The sequence below is a fragment of the Netta rufina genome, assembly GCF_964035555.1.
Source record: "Netta rufina genome assembly, chromosome: 11".
NCBI lineage: Eukaryota > Metazoa > Chordata > Aves > Anseriformes > Anatidae > Netta > Netta rufina.
The window spans coordinates 11177346-11193816 of NC_140134.1; the positions used below are offsets into that span (position 1 = coordinate 11177346).

At 44.1% G+C, this 16471-nt stretch overlaps 1 protein-coding gene across 1 annotated transcript in view; it reads left to right on the forward strand.

Annotated features, from left to right (window-relative positions):
• Positions 1-3387: 3387 nt before the first annotated feature.
• MYO9A (myosin IXA) overlaps positions 3388-16471 on the forward strand; it is a gene marked incomplete at its 5' end in the record, with an annotated part of 151817 nt that continues 138733 nt past the window's right edge. The window contains one exon of the mRNA XM_084293197.1: positions 3388-4230. Within this exon, the coding sequence (XP_084149323.1) occupies positions 3388-4230 (843 nt within the window). The remainder of the gene's footprint in view (positions 4231-16471) is intronic.

The window sequence follows — 16471 nt, forward strand, 5'->3', positions numbered from 1 at the left end:
ATGCTTAATCTGAACGTTTTGGCCAAAGACTTTTGCATTTATTTGTCGTGCATCCTCCAGCTGTCAGTCTCTGCAGCATCAGCATCCTTCATCCTTGCCAAAGCCAGTTCTGTGATAATGAAGCAGTTGAAAGACAGCTCGGTGGTGAAGTCAGGTACTCCTAAAATCTGCCACTGATTGGGTCCGGAGACAGGCATCCTGTTATAGTAAGATAATAGCTTTTTGTAAGTGGCCTGCCTATTAGATGTGTCGTAATCTTTGATCCACTCTCGTGTAAGTGCAAATGCACGGCAACACTCGATGTCCGTAATTAAAGCAGTGCGTAGGGCAGGTGGTCAGGGATTGCAGAGCGCCTCTTCTTGGTTGTACTTACCATGACCATATTTAAAGTATTTGCATCTGAACACAAAAACAGTGTTTAGTTAGGAAAAAAAGCTGATTATGACAGTCTGCTAGAGCACCTTTCACAAAGACAGCCCCTTTCCCGATACCTGCTAATTACCATTTGCTTGTGTTTCAGCGCAGTGTTTTCTCCGACATGGTTTTAAAACTTGCTGTCTGCTTGAGGCGCATTTGATGTTGAGCAGAGCCAGGCTTTTGCACCTCAGCGGTTGGGAGACCACAAGCAATTACCTTCGTTAACGTCTCTTTGACCTGACACAATACTCCAAGCCGCGTTTAACATCATTAAAGGCAAATCACGTAGCCTGCCTCCTGGGATTTATAAGGCTCAAATTAACGCCTCTTCACTTTCACACCTTGCCGAATTTCTGTGTGGTTGGTGGAAGCTCTTGGCGCTGGAGCAGCTCGGGGAGACTTGGCCCTGGCTCTGCAGGAGGTTTGGGCTTTTGGCACTCGGTCCTGGAGCTGTTTGGGTGCAGGTGGAGTAAGCATCTGTAGGGATGAAAGCTTTAGGAGAGGTGGGGGAGAGAGGCAGGCTGCTGATGCTGCTTTATGGAGAACTTATTGGGCTTGTGAGTATCTGGAGGAGGGAGGAGGCAGCAGGGAAGGAGGCTTTGCTCTGGATGGCTCACTTGCAGTACTGTTTGCAGCTCTCAAGTGAGTCAGCAGCCTTTGATACGCTCAGATAACCTGAATAAAAATAGCCAACCATCTTGTGGTAAGCTTTGAAGTGAGATCTTGGTGAGGAATTACTGAGCTTAAGTGTTGTTTTTTTTTCCTCCTTAAAGAAAGGCTGATACTGGAGTCGAGGAGCTAGACAAAGAAAGCCCAACCCAGCACTTAACTGACATCATCCCTGCTGCATCTGTGCGGAGCCTAAACCTATAGGAAAGCAGCTGGAGCCCTTCCCAGTATATAATATATGTCCTGCTACCAAGCATTGCACTGCAGAGCCACACCAGATGTATTTCACTGTGACATATTAATTTCTTTGCTTCAAATAGCGTGTGGCTAGGGATAATACACTTGGTGAAATATTGGGGCGAGAAACAATGCAACATAAAATAATGCTTTTCATTTGAGGACCTCAGAAACGTGTGCAATAAATTAAACAAATAACCCAATTTCTGCCTCATGTCGCTGCAGAACATGAGGGTGGTGGTGCTTGGATGGGGGCCTCGGCTCTGGGTGCCAAGAGTGACTTTGGGAAGAGCACAGGGACAGGGTGAGCACTTGAAATGCTTCCCCTGAATGTTTCCCAACACTGAATATCTGAAGCTCAGGGGTACCCCAAATGCGGTTGGGCTTTGACTGTTTTTTTTTTTAACCACCACTAACATCTTGGTGCTGTTGGGGAGCAGTCATAGATGCAGGATCTCCCTCCTATGGGGCAGAGCTTGATGGAAATCTCAGCGTGAGGTTCTCCATCACACAAACCTTTATCTGTATTAAAATTCACCTGCCTTGGATCTCTTTTGTCTTCATCCTGGAATAACTGGGAGATCTTCGAGGGGAGTTTTGTGTTTGTTACAACATCCCATCACTGGAGAACTGCGGACTGCTAAGTCTGGTATTGCTTTAATTTGGGGCTGGTGGTGGGGTGGGTGTCTTATTCTCATAGGGATTAGGAAGTTATCTGCATTGCATATTTCAACACTGGAGCTTTCAGTTCTCTGTTTTTTAAGCAGAATGAGAGAATGAAAATGAGATTGTACGAGTGAGTTGGCTGTAACATGTCACGTCTGGCATTAAGTATGGACACGTTGGAAGAAGGTGGACTTGGTGGGGCAAAGGGCCGCTGATGGGGTGGCAATACCCTACAACTTGAAAGTGTTGTGTTCCATAAATTCATGCTATAACATGGTGATTCTTACTGCAGTCTGGATTTCAGAGCAGCGATCAGAGGAGGTAAATTAAATCAATACAAGTTCCTGGTCCCATTAGTGCTGCAGCAAAGTGTTGGGCATAGCAGCAGTTTGTGTTCTTAGAGCAACGCAGGAATTGTGTGATGTCTTACAGCCTGAGACAATGTGAAGCTTGTGACAGCCGAGTAAAGGACTTTTTTTTTTTTTTTTAAAACTTGTGACTGGGCAAATCATTGTTTCAAGAGTCTAAATGCTGTTCAGCATTCCTGTTCAGGCCTTTGAGTTGACAAAGAAGGCATTTTCCTTTCGGTTGGAACATGCCTGCAAGGTGACACATCAGAGTTTTGTAAGTTAGCGTTTATACAACTGTTCAAAGTCTCAAGAGGTTTAGTTCTCTTCGAGTGTCTAGAAAATACGTAGTTTGTGTGCACAGAAAGTCAGCGTTGGGAAAATCATGGAGTGTTTTCCAAAGTCACAGTTAGCTGAGCCATACTTTGCCTGGGTTCTCATGCAGAGCATGAACATGGAAGTAGAGGCACTAACTCTGAAGAAGTTATTTGGTAATGCTGATTAAACCGAACCAACTTTTGACGTGAACGGAATGCCACTGTTGATTCAGTGTGCTGACCAGTATGTTGTTCACAAAATAATGCTTTTCTTGTTGATTTTATTCTCAGTAAGGTACATTGATGGAAAAGCAGAGGGTCTGCTTGCGTCTTTGATGCCTCAGGATCAGGGAAAAAATGATCAAAATTTGAGATGATGAGGGTGGCTGTGTCTGGGTAGATCTGTGCCTGTGTTTGGGTGTCAACTGCATGCTGACTGGGTGAGGTTTATTTTTGGCCACAGCTTTGGTGTGTATATATATATATATATATATATTTTTTTTTTTTGGTATTTTACCCTGCTCTCTTTTCAGGTGTCAGTTGGGAATGATCGGTTACTTTTAGGTGCTTGGTATCATTACTTAGCTGCTGCATTGCACTGCATCTCATAGATAAAGATAAAATACTTAACCTGTTTGCTTATTTTTCATTTTCAGTGCTGATAACATGATGACCTGACGAGGTACAGGACGTCCTAGCTATGCAGTGCAGGTACTGATGGGAAAGGATCCAATATGAGTGTAAATGATGTTGGAGGCAGACGACGCTTTGAGGATAGCGAGTACACGTTGCACATATACCCCGGGAGCATCGCAGAAGGGACGATCTATTGCCCCATCACCGCCAGGAAAACGTCCACGGCTGCCGAGGTGATCGATTCGCTCATCAATAAACTCCAGCTCGAGAAAACAAAATGTTACGTCCTTGCGGAAGTGAAGGAGTTCGGTGGGGAGGAATGGATCCTCAACCCTACAGACTGCCCGGTCCAGCGCATGATGCTGTGGCCTCGCATGGCCCTGGAGAACCGGATAAGTGGCGAGGATTACCGCTTCCTTCTGCGGGAGAAGAACCTCGATGGGTCCATCCACTACGGGAGTCTGCAGTCGTGGCTGCGGGTGACGGAGGAGCGCCGCAGGATGGTGGAGCGGGGCTTCCTGCCCCAGCCACAGCAGAAGGACTATGACGACTTGTGCAGCCTGCCGGACTTAAATGAGAAAACGCTCTTGGAAAATCTCAGAAACCGCTTTAAGCAAGAAAAAATCTACACCTACGTAGGCAGCATCCTAATAGTTATTAACCCGTTCAAGTTTCTACCTATTTATAATCCTAAATATGTCAAAATGTATGATAACCATCAGCTGGGAAAGCTGGAGCCCCATATTTATGCCGTGGCAGACGTGGCCTACCATGCCATGCTTCAGCGGAGGAAGAACCAGTGCATCGTGATTTCAGGAGAAAGTGGGTCAGGAAAAACACAAAGCACAAACTTTCTGATTCATCACCTCACTGCCCTCAGCCAGAAGGGATTTGCTAGCGGAGTAGAACAGATTATTCTTGGAGCTGGACCAGTGCTTGAGGTAAGATGAAAATGATAGTGGCGTGGAAACTTTTAATCGTGTAAAAAAAAAAAAAAAAAAAACACAACACACACACAACAAACCCAAGTAGTTGTGGTTTTATTACGTTTTTATCTAGTAAACACTGATAATAAACTGAGTTGCAACAGAATGAGGAATGAGTAATGAGAGGAGGTAGCCTCTCTGCCTAAAGAACACTACGTGATTCTAAACAGGGAAAAGAATTGCAGCAAGTGTCTTTGACAGATTTATTAATGCATATATTTTCACTCAAATGTTCCTTCATACCAAGGTATCTCAGTGATTTTTCAGTTGGAAAATGGAAATGAAAAAACCTTTAATGATTTAACGGTGGCCTCTTTCATAGCATGTTGCAAACTGAGCTGATGTCGGGTAGTGTATGGATAGCATTGCGTTTGGGTGGTTTCTGTACCCACAGCTTGACTGAGCTGAGGAATAGATAAAAGTGATTTTAATGGTCAAAAGTTTATTTTCTGATAATTAGTGCTTGGTTTAACCTGTGTGAGTGGGTACTTTATGAGGATTTCTCCTGGTGATGAAAGGAGATAACTGGATCGTTAATGTCACAGATATGAAACTCTACAGGTGGGATACGAGTGGTCATTAGTTAATTTGCTTTGAGCTAGCTGTGTAATTCTTGGAAACAGCTTCCCCTTAGGGTTGTCCAGTTTTGCTTGCAGAAGGAGTTCTGTCTGTGCAGCCTGGCTGCGTGGGGCTCGGTGCGGGCGGTGGGCTCACATTGGCATGGAAGAGCTGCCACAGCCAGGCCAGTTTCCCTCCCAAAACCTGGGGCACAGGCTGGCTTTCCAAGAAAAGGCAGCTGCTGTTGGGCGGGGAAAACACTCCTCTCGCCTCAGAAAAGCCCGCTGTCAACTCCCCAGTGGATTATTTTGAAGCAAACGTTCAGCTGTTATTGCAAACCGTGTTTTTGGCTGTGTCTGTGTGAATGCTGCCTCAGTCAAAAAGGCTACCAAGCAAAATTCTCAGTCTGAGTGACAGTGGTGAAACCTCTGCATGGATGTCGCAGGAGCCCTGGCCTCACTTAGCTACAAACTTCTAGCAATTTCTCGGTGTTTTTCTTTTTAAGAAGGAAATGCTGGATTGCATTTTATTGTCTAAAAAAGTGGCTTTGACCATGTCTCCTAAAAATTAAACTCACGTTTTGGTTGGTTTGTTTGCATTTTATTTTGAACACTGTTTGTTTAGGTATATTCCAATTCCTGACTGTTGTCTCAGGATTTGTCCCTGAAGCATTGAGGGTTCAGGGAATGCTGGCTGGTTCTGCTTTGGGGACAGAAGCTTGCATTCTTCTGCTCCAGCAGCTGCGCTTCTGCTCTTGCACTTCAGCTGCCTCCAGGTCTCTCTGAGAAAGTCAGGTTAATCCAGAATTTCTTCTGGTCTGCCGCTTCGGTTCAAAATAGTCACAACTCAAGCAGTCTGAAAGATAAGACGTGCATACCTCTGTTTTTTCCTCGCTTCCTAAAATTGCCTAAAAAAGGGATCTTCAGAGAAGATGGGCTCTCGTGGCTTGTGTTGCCCTGAGAGCAGTTTGCAGGTTGACCTCTTTTGATTCCTTCCATTTGTGGTTGATGCTAACCTTGTGCATCTCATTTACGTTTCCTCTTCCTTCCCATTCTTTTCCCTTTCTCCAGAAGCCTTCTTGGACCTTCTCATTCTCCTTCTGCCCACTTAAAATGAAATCGTGTTGGGCTTAGGTTTGCCTTTTGGGAGGCACATGTGCTGCAACATACCTGTTGGTGGGTCGACCCCTGGTATTTTGGGGCTGGAGCACAGCAAGTTGGAGTGTGTTCACTCCTATCGAGCTCTCTGCCTACTTGCAGAGCATTTCCAGCAACACGAGTTGTTCCCCCCGTCCCTGGGAATGCCTTTGCAGCCGTGCTCGCATGGAACGAGCGGAAGCGTGGCCAACTTAAGGTTTTCTGCAGCTTCACTGTTTTCCGAAGTTCGCCTTTTGGAATGGCCCAAGGCTATTGTTTTGGTTTTTTGATTATTTTTTTTTTCTTGCAGAGGTCGTTACGAGATTCCTGTGAGCCTTGTCCAAGCTGTGCTTTTTGGGATGGCTGTCAAGGCAAGCTGTTATTGCCATCTAGGTGTGGTGTTGTCATCCAAGAGCTGTATGCAGTGGCTAGCACCGTGCATTGGACAGGAGGCCGCAGTATGCCTGCAGAAGGTCCATTTTCCAGTAGGGTGTCAGTAGAGCTGAGTTGGCCAAAGTTTTGCTCTCTGCCTTTTTTAGTTTCAGTGCTTAATTCAGTTCTTAAGTTCAGGTGTTTTATGCAGATATCAGAGGAATAATTGCATGTGCAATTGAGTTCTGTTTCTGATCTACTTCATGCAGTACTTCAGATGAAAACTTCATTACGCTCAGCTTGATGCTCCATCAGGGACCCTGAGTGCATAGCTTTGCTGCTTAATTTCCATATAGATTGTTACTTTTCGTTTAGATGCCAACCCTGATACTATTTAAGGAAGCATCAAGAAAGTATGCCAGGCATCTGTGTACATGTAGGTTTGTATATATGTCTTTTAGTGAAACATTTTACTCCAAGAATTTCTCTTTTTTTGAGAGAGAAATAAGCAACACGCAGAAGAGATTTTTCCACTTCCATTTGCATTCCAAAAACTGTGGTTAAAGGTTTGCTCTACAGAAAAGTGCTGTTATCGCAGGACTTCCAGACACTAGTGTGTCTAACCTACTGTAAAATAGTGGAACTCCGTGGAATAAACGCCACATGCAAAGTGGTTGCTCCCCTCTAGTTATCTTTCACTGAAAAATTAAGATATTTTATGTGTATTATATGGTCTTTTAATGACTGTTGCCAGGTTTGTAACAATCATCTCTAGCTTAAAAATCTGTTGAAATCACTTAGAGTCCCACTGCGATATTTTGTCCTGAGACGGAAGCAGAGGTGGGTTTCATGAGGTTTTCCTGTGCAGTATTCTCATTCCTCACTCGTTTATCTTCAGGAGCATGTGCATTGGCAGAGCTGCTGCTCAGCCTCTCTTGATGGCATTAATTCACTGAATTAATTCACCTAACCCAAATATTCACAGCTCACAGTCCAAACTGAATAGGTCAGAGCTACTCAGCCAGAACTATTCAAGCCTGATGTCATTGACTGATTGGAGTTCAGTGATTTTGGGGTGGGTTTTTTTCCTACACATCATTCAGCATCAAAACCTGTTCTTCTCCATGCTGTAATCACCAGGCCACTTTCCAGCTTAGGTTTGGACTTGAAGCTTGCCAGTTTTGACAGAAATTATAGAATATTTGGGAAGAACGTGCATGCAGCAAAACCGGCACTTGCTCTTGGTTCCATTTCTGCTGCTTACACCACACACGAAGAATTTCTTCAGAACCACTAAGCTGCAGCTCTCCAGCACGGAGTCGGTGAACTGTGGCTCCAGAAGTTACGTGGGATCTGATCCCTGTCCAAGGGGAGGTTTTTAATAGTGTGATAGGGAGAAGTTATGGGACCCACTTTAATTCCCAGATAGTTGAGCTAGGGTATAATTAGCTAAGACTCAAGCATATAAAAGCACGAGCTTGTCTGAAATTAGATCTCTCTCTCCTATCTAAGTAAGAGATGAAAATTGCGCCAGTGTTTGATATAAATACTAACCTGAAGGTGCAAGGTATGAAGGTGAAGTTAAGATTTCAGATATACACTAATAGTTCAAGGGCTTATTACTTGTCAAGAACATTAGATGTTTTTATTGCAAACGAGGCTTCATTACTTTCTGTGTTGGGGGGAAGACCAGGAAACCTAGGACTCCTGTCTTTCTTTCCTTTGAATTCTTGCCTTGAAAGGTGTGATGCACGCCACAACCACGCTTCATTCTCATTTGTCAAGGTCTCTTGGAGACGGGTCATGGTCATGTAAACCTTGGGAGCCAGAGGCTAGTGGATTTAGGGAATGTCCAGCTGGAAAACAGCCCTTGGGTGGCTTACCTTTGTAGAATCATAGAGGCTTTCAGGTTGGAGAAGACCTCCAAGATCCTCTAGTCCAAGCTTTTACTTAGTGTTCTGAAAAAAAAAAAATCAATGTTATGTATTTTCTCATCTTTTCAGGTAGGGAGACCTGCTCCTGGTGGCTGCCTCAGCAGGGTGAGGAGGAAGGCAAGAGGATCAGGTCTTCCTTTTTTTCTTACAGTGGCTTCAGGCTAAGCATGCTTAAAAATTGTGAAGAGCTTTTCCTAGTGTCCACGCAAACTTTGGGAGGCGAACTGGATTTTATTTTATTTCTTGAAAGTGTTGCTTTGGCTTTGGGAAAGTCATTATCCACTGCTATAGGTCTTGAGGAGAAGGAAGAAGTCTGTTAGGAAGTATCCCTGTATTTTCTGTTAACTTCTGGGGATGGATCTCTGCAAGCTGGTACAAAACAGCTTTGTAGACAATGCATGTTTTGTTTTTACAAAGCATTTAATGGACGAGTTCAAGTTTATACCATAGATGCTTGATCTTTGTGACGTGGCAGTAACTTCACTCTTGGGATTTTCTTCCAGATTTTTTCCATTAAATGGTAGCAGTATTTGAATTCTTGTATGTAGAGTTGTAATGCAGGAGCATTTTCCCATTAACTGTCGTTTCATTCTACTTCTAATCAATACAAACTTTAAAAAGTTGTTTATGACAATGTCTTAAGACACTGTTTTCCCTTTAATTACATTAGCTAAAGCATCAGGATGAACTTGTATTTTCATAGTCTTAAATCTTGTAGATGTGGAAAGCCCAGCCCCAGCAGGATCACGAGCGTCTTCCTCTGCTCAGGACCCAGTGAAAGACAAATTGCATACATAAGCTTCACTGGAGCAGCCTGAGTGCAAGTTGATTTGTCAGGCTGTGTGATTTTTCTTTATTTCTCAGCATAAATGCAAACAGTAGCAAACTGCCCCCTGGCCCTGGTATGGCCACGTATCTCCAGGCAGGTTTAGGACGTGCCCGGAGCTCCAGGAGACTGTGTCGGATCGATCCAGCAGCTGAAGTTTTGCTGACATCTTGGTTGTCGCAAGAAGCACTGCAGCTACAAAAACCAGACGTGTTTTCTAAGCAGCTGTTTGCATGCATCTTAAAAATGTCCCAGTGGGGATTTCTCAATTGCTTTTTTTTTAAAAAAAGAAATAATAACAAAAAGAAATGTTTCTGTGACAGGCTAACGATCACTGCTGGCTGTGGATGGGAGCTGTTGCTGTCATTCACTGATGTGCGGTTGCATTGTCTGTGCCAAAAAAAAAAAAAAAAAAAAAAAAAGAAGAATTGGTGGCTTGAATTGCTTTTGGAAAATAACAGCTAGCCTTTCGTAGTGATGGCAATGCTACGTGCCTTCCCAATAGGTGGGGGGTTGTGTTGAGATGTTAGGAACAGCACCGTAGCAATGTTTTTTTTTAATTTCTGGAACAACTTTACACCTCTAGCAGGTCTGTGAAAGTTACAGCTTCAACCTTTAGGCCTGGGAGTCTAGCATCTTTTCTTTTTCTTCTACTTGTTAAATTGCTGGAGGAATACGTAAGCAGCAATTAAAAGGTATTTAATTTTATTGTATAGAACTTGGCCATGGTCACGAGCAGGCTCCATCCCTCCTCCTCCCGAGCTGAGTCAAGCCAGGGAGCTGCTTGCAGCAGCTGAGGAGCTGGCTGAGGCTAGGAGAAAATACTGCTTCCCTGCCAGAAGTGCAGTAGATGCTTCTGAATGCTTTAGAGCGCAACAAAGAGCTTTTGAATGGAGCAAAAAATCAGTTAACTCCGACATTTGGGCATGTCCTGGACCTTTGGGGTACCCGAGCAGCACGGGACAAGGAGGAGCTGTTGTTACCAGAAGCCAATTGCACACATTTCAAATCATGATGTTGGGCCAAGTGTCTCGAGAGGTTTTACATATGAAGTAGGGATTTATGTCTGCTCTTTGCTTGCTCTTGATAACTTTTAGCCTCTAATATGTACAATTATTACTGATCTCATGTGTGGCCTGAGTTAGGCATGGAAGTTTGGTGCAGCAGCCGGGATTTGAGCACTGCTTTCTCCTCTTCCAAACGCACGGGAAGGCCAGAAGGGGAACAGCTCGCAGAGATTATACAGATTATGTCTAATGTGAGAAGAATTTGTGCAGGCCTCTGACAGCAGCAGCAACACAAAGGAGTCATACAGCAATGCCCATGCACTAAATGCTTTTCAGCAGTGTTTCCAAAATGCTGTTATTCTTTAGCTCGTGATATTTTACACTTTCTGCCTCTGTGTCAAAGTGTGCCATTCATCCGCTTCTCCGGTTCGGAATTACTCAGTCCTTTTTCTTTAGAGGCTGTGGAACAGCCAGATTGACCACATCGGTGGTGGAATTTGACTTTTCTTTTTCTCCATTATTTGCTATCCTCAGCAAGTATTTCACTACCTCAATTCAAAAGTCATTTTATTATGTTTGAATGATGGAAATGGTTATTTCTGACCTGAGGTGGCTGCAGGAAAATCGATTAGTTACTAAAGCAGGTTTATGAGAAATGGCCTTTTCCTCTACCCCTAAGAATAAGCAGCTATTTTGTTTCCCCTGGTGGAAACAACAAATAAAGCCCTGACCTTGCTGAGTGCAGTGCTTTTTATTGAACCTTTGAGTCCAAATATCCCATTTTTTCCTCACCTCCTTGTCTTTTCCTCCCTCCTGTGTTCCTTAGCCCCCTCACCATCTCTTTTGGGCGAATTGCTTTGCTTTGCCATTTGCTCTCATTCATACCGTTCCATTTTTATCTTCTTTCTTTAGTTTTCTTTCATTCTTTCAGGGTTTCATGTTTTTCCTCTATTGAGGTATATAATCCTGAGTCTGTCCCTAGCAGGGGGCCATGTGTTCGTGCTTATGTGCTACCGTAGTGAATCCAGATTAAGACTTCTGGTCTGAAAGCATGTGTGTTGTCACCCTCAGAATTATTTTGCAGCAGCATTTTTTTTTTAACCATGTCAGCATTATATGGTATTAGAGGACTGTTGATTTTTCATTAATACTTTTTTTTTTTTCTTGTGGCTTAGCACATATATTTCTTCAGTTTATCTGTTATTTGGTTTTGTGCTAAGCTTTTCATTTTAACCTGAATATGAAAACATACACTCTATGAAACTTTTCTTTCATTTTCACTAGATTGTGCAATGATAACGTGGCACCTGGTAAGTGATGTTTCAAAGGAAGATTGAGCTGCTGCTGCTCAGTGAAGCTTCCATGAGAACTCAGTATTGATAACAGGTGCAGAAGTCCCAGCCCTTATGCAGTTGGTACAGCACTGGAAAAAGCTGTGGTGTTCTAGTTACAGAATAATCAGTAATTAATGCAAAATAGCAGTTGATGAATTTTGGCTTTTTAATGGTTTCTGGTGTCCATATGGCTGTTACAGGCATGCAACGTGAGTGCCCCCCATTAAACCTCTCTAGAGAGTGCAGGGTTTCGCTGCCAAATCCTGCGTGTTGCGGTGTGCCCAAGGACCTGTGCCTTGTGATAGCCCCTTGCCTGCTTGGTGACTCAGCTACAGCATCCTCCTGAGCACTGGGAATGCCAACACATTGCTTGCCAAGACTGCACATAAAAGCTTTGAAGTCAAGTCTCAGTGTCCTCAAGTCACGGAGTCACAGAATGGCTTGGGTTGGAAGGGGCCTAGAGATCATCTGGTTCCAACCCCCCTGCCCTTGCTATTTATAACATGGTAGTGGGTTTTGTTACTTCGTTTTTGCTGTGCAGTGGTGACAGAGTAAGTATGATTAATTAACTATTTTTCTTCTAAATCAACCTTTTTTCTGTATAGACCTAAGTGGCCAGGGCTGCTTTCAGAGTGGGTGCACCTGCCTGGCCTTTGTTCCTGTTCCTCCTTTGCTTTGCTTCTCTGTATGAGCTGGGGCAGGTCTGCAAGCACTGTTATTTTTAAAGGTACTGTACTATCTAGCTGCTCTTGATGGGAATTAGAAGATAAATACGCAAGCATATGTTATGGGACCTGTGTATATATAGTACGTGTACGTTAGCAAGCAGTTCAGCACCGCAGGGAACTGTTGTGCTGAGGGAAGCAGCCAAGGCCGAGTCCACACATATGTCTCCGGAGTTTTAGTTCTGATGAGCCCCAACTTGGTCCTGTGGCTGAACGCCTCCTATTGCACTATACTCTGATAAAAACATGGATTTTGTTTGGGTCTGAGTGGACTCAGAGCACTGAAACTCAGGTGGGGATGACCAGGAGGTTCCCTTTGAAGACCTACCTGGGAGCCAACTGAATTGTGATGTAGCTGTAGGTCTGCTGTTGCTCTGGTCTCTTCTGCAGCTTGGAGAAGATTGCTGCTTCATCATGGTCCCAGCGCCTGCTAAATATGAAGCCGAACAAAGTGTGTCACGCGCTGACCAAACAGCTCTGCTGCTGGCAGCTTTAACAGGAATCGGATCAATGAGTGCAATGCATCAGGGCATAGGCAGGTACCTGCTTAGCTGCTGCAGCTTCTGGAGTTAAATATCGCACGGAGGTCACACCCAGTTAAAGCTGGGCACATGGACAGGGCAAAGGAACAATCCTTCCCCCAGATGATGTTCCACAAGGTTCCATTCCTTCCCCGCAGTGGGGATGGCTGGGCTTAGCAGGACAAAGGCTTCACCTCATCCTCCCATGCATAGCTGGGAAGCAGAGTAAGCAGGGCAGGTGATGTGTCCTTGCTGGTCCATGGCTATCAGTTGCCTGGGGCTAAGGGAATCTCTCATTTGGTGTCAGAAATCATTCTGGTAGATCTGGATGGACTTTTGGGGGTCTATAGGACTACGTGAAGTCCGTGCCAACTGCTGGCAGTGATCTTGATACAGGTGGCACCATGGGCGTGCTGTCTGCTGTTGTGCTCCCGGCTGCTAAGCCAGTAAGGGTTTCCTGTTTTCAACCCTGCAGCAGTTCCATAAAAATTCATCTTACAGCTACGTGACACTTAACATTTTTGGTATGACTGCAGAGCCGATGCAACGAACGGTGCCTAGAGGAAGGACCGGCAGTCATCCTCTGCGGGTGTGCTCGTCCAAACCCAAGATGAATAATTCAGTTCCTTCTTGCGAGAGCCGAGCAGCTTTCAGAGGATGTGTTTCAGTTTTCAAGAGTCTTAACCCTGACAACAAGCGTGGGTAAAGACAGAATAGAAGAAGAGATGTTGCAATGTTTTTTAAGAATTGAAATCATGTTCCAAATTTAGCCAAATCGGGGCAGTTTGCAGTAATGGAGAACCATTACTTACAATCATGAGGGCTGATTGTGTCAGTTAGCTTCATTACAAAAGGTACCGAGAAACTACATAATCCACTAATCCTAGTATGAGAAGTAGAAATCAGGATTATTTCTGTTTTTTTTTAAGCGTTTTTGGATGTGTTAAATACTTCTATCAAAGTGGACAATTCAGTTTGGGGCAGTACACCTTGCTATGGGCAGACTGGTAGCAGGGTGTACTGTAATGGTTGTCAAGCAGTTCCTGTTAAAATACTTAAGAAGTGCTAATGCCACACACCAAGTATAAATTTCAAGAAAAAAAGTGATTAAGGAAAAAATTAGGAGTGCATGAAATCTATTTTTTTATATTTTAGGTGCCTTGCAGTGAATGAAGAATTATTACATTCAAGTCAGCAGTGCAAAATCTGTAACTTTGTTTGAAAGGCCCTCACTGTGTCAAAAACTCCCCTCATTGCCACTTTCAGGAAAGCGAGGTTTTGCAGAGAGAGCACATCTCAGAAAATGGGTGGCTGTACCAGCAACTGTGTGGGAAAAGGATGAGTTTGGTGGTGGGGAGAGAAAGCTGAAAAAAAAAACAACAGTTTCTGATTCTGAAAGCAATTTCTGGCCATGGTGCAATAACAAAATGTGGTTTTATTTTGACAGCATTTTCCAGATCTGTAACATCCTCGTGTTTGGTTGAAGGGAATGAAAGCAGAGACATGGGATTCCTATGCAGCAACTGTGGTAGGGATCAAATATCTGCAGATTGCCCCAAAGTAGGCAGATTTACTTATTTATTTTTCACCAGGATCTTGGACAAGGAGTTGCGTGAGGGACACCAGATGAGAATTAAAGCAGGTGAATAAAAACGCTCTCATCGAAGATGAGGGCCAAGTGTTAAAGCCTTCATCTGCTTCAAATCCAAGGGCTGTCTTGGGAAGTGGAAATGGTTTCAGGAGAGTTTGAGGAAGGAGTGATGCTGTGTGCTTGCCAGCGATAGCCACGACTGGGCTTGCACATACAAAAACTGGTCCAGCCTCTGGTTTCCAAAATAATTAAATGTTACAGGTGACCCTTGCAGCATCAGCAATGCTGTTGTTCTGTAGAATTCTACCAAAACTGGAGGAAAAGAAAAAATTCTGATGTCACCTTTTTGGTTCTTACATTTCTTTGGTGATAGGCAACTTATAATGGTTCATAGTTGTTTGGTAGTACCGCCACATCCCTGTTGTTCCCTCCTTGCTCACATTGAACTGATAGAGGAAGAGACCAAGCTGATTTTAATAAAATATGAATCTAGTTTCTCTTTTGCAGAATTCCTGCTTTCTTTATATTTGGAGTTACAGAAACGCAGGCTGGCGGGGGCACATGCAGTGGGCAATGCTGAGTCTCTCCACTACAGATGTGTGGGGTTCTTTTGGGGTTTTTCTTCTCACAGCTTCTAAATTTCACTGTGAAACTACTGGATTTATGTGCTGCACTGGTAGCTTCTAATGAAGGAGATCTTGTTGCTCTAGAAAGTCATCCTGAGGAGCAGAAAATTCTGGTGGTTTTTTGTTTGTTTCCAAAATATAAATGAAAATGTCAGAGGAAAGAGCATCTGCTGCTGTCAATAGGTATTTAGTGACAACTATCAGGCAAGTCAGCATTTCTTCCACCTCTGAATTGAGTGGGGCAAGCCCCACTTTATTTACAACCTGCAGAACCATATTCCTGTGTGGAGCTTGCATTTGCTGAGTGCTGCAGCCTGATTGATGACTCTGCCCCTCTCTGCCCTTTTGCATACGCTGCCAGCTTGGCATTCTGAATTCTCCAGACTCTGCAGATCCTCGACTCGACTGTAAATGCTCCTCACCCTGCAGATAAGAAGCGAGCTCTGAAGTGAGTACAATGAGACTTCTTGTAAGGCATTATTCAAGGGAGAGATATGAATCAGCTGCGTGGTAGGTGGAGTAGGCTGTGTCTGATGGAGCTGGGGAAGGTTTGGGTTGCCTCCCCGAAGCAGGAAATTAAATGCCCTTCTGTGCAAGGCTTGTATCCATTCCTTAATTGAAAATAAACTCTGTGAGCTTTGGCAATAATGCTCTGCCATTTAGTTTAAGGCTCTGAAAAGGTAGGGGTGCCTTCTAGTAAGTTGTGTCCTTATTGCTGAAGTAACTCGATCATTTGCAAAAACAGAAAAAAATATTGCGGGTGTCTCATCACAGCTGTGCTTCAGCAGCAGCATGCACAAGAACAAGCCCTGAAATCACTGCTGTCAGAGAGTGATGGTCTCATAATATATAAAATGGATATTTTGCCTCTTGTGGATTAATCAAACCTCTTATTTTCACCAGAGTACCTTTCTGTTCTTGCTAAATTTTGTTTCTTCATTGCTTAGGCTCCAGCTCCAGCGATGCTAAAAGAGGAATGTATCCAAGTTATCTGCCTGAACTCTGCATTTGTGGGCCAGAGTTGTCTTGGTATTTGGAGGCCTCTGGGATAGCGGTAAACTTGCCAGCAGTTCATAAATTTTAGCCAGGCTTTTTACCTTAGTCAGGAAATTCATGTTTGAACTTTATTAAGGGGCTTAAGCTGGGATTCGCAGTGATCTAATACCAGCCTGCTGCCAAATGTAACATGCAATTTTTGCATTTGGTTGCTCTTGTTAATTCTAGCTCGCTCCCCTCTGTCCCAGGGCGGATGAGCCCTGCAGAAGGGGACAAGGGCACTGCTCTTCCCTGTGTGCCTCGTGGGGCCAGGCTGGCTTGCAGCACAAGATGCTTGCCAGGAGAAACTACAGCACGGAAACATTGCTGAATCTCAGCTTGAGGAGGGCACATGCTGGTGTTTTGCATTCATTGAGATGGTGGATGCTGAAAACGAGGATGTGTCGCAGGTGCCATGCGGGAGGCCAAAAAATGGTCAACCACCTAAACCCAAGAATTTTTTCTGTGTTGTGCTTTGGCGTCCTCCTCCTAAAATGCAGTACCTGAACTTAATTCTCAAGCTGCGGAGGA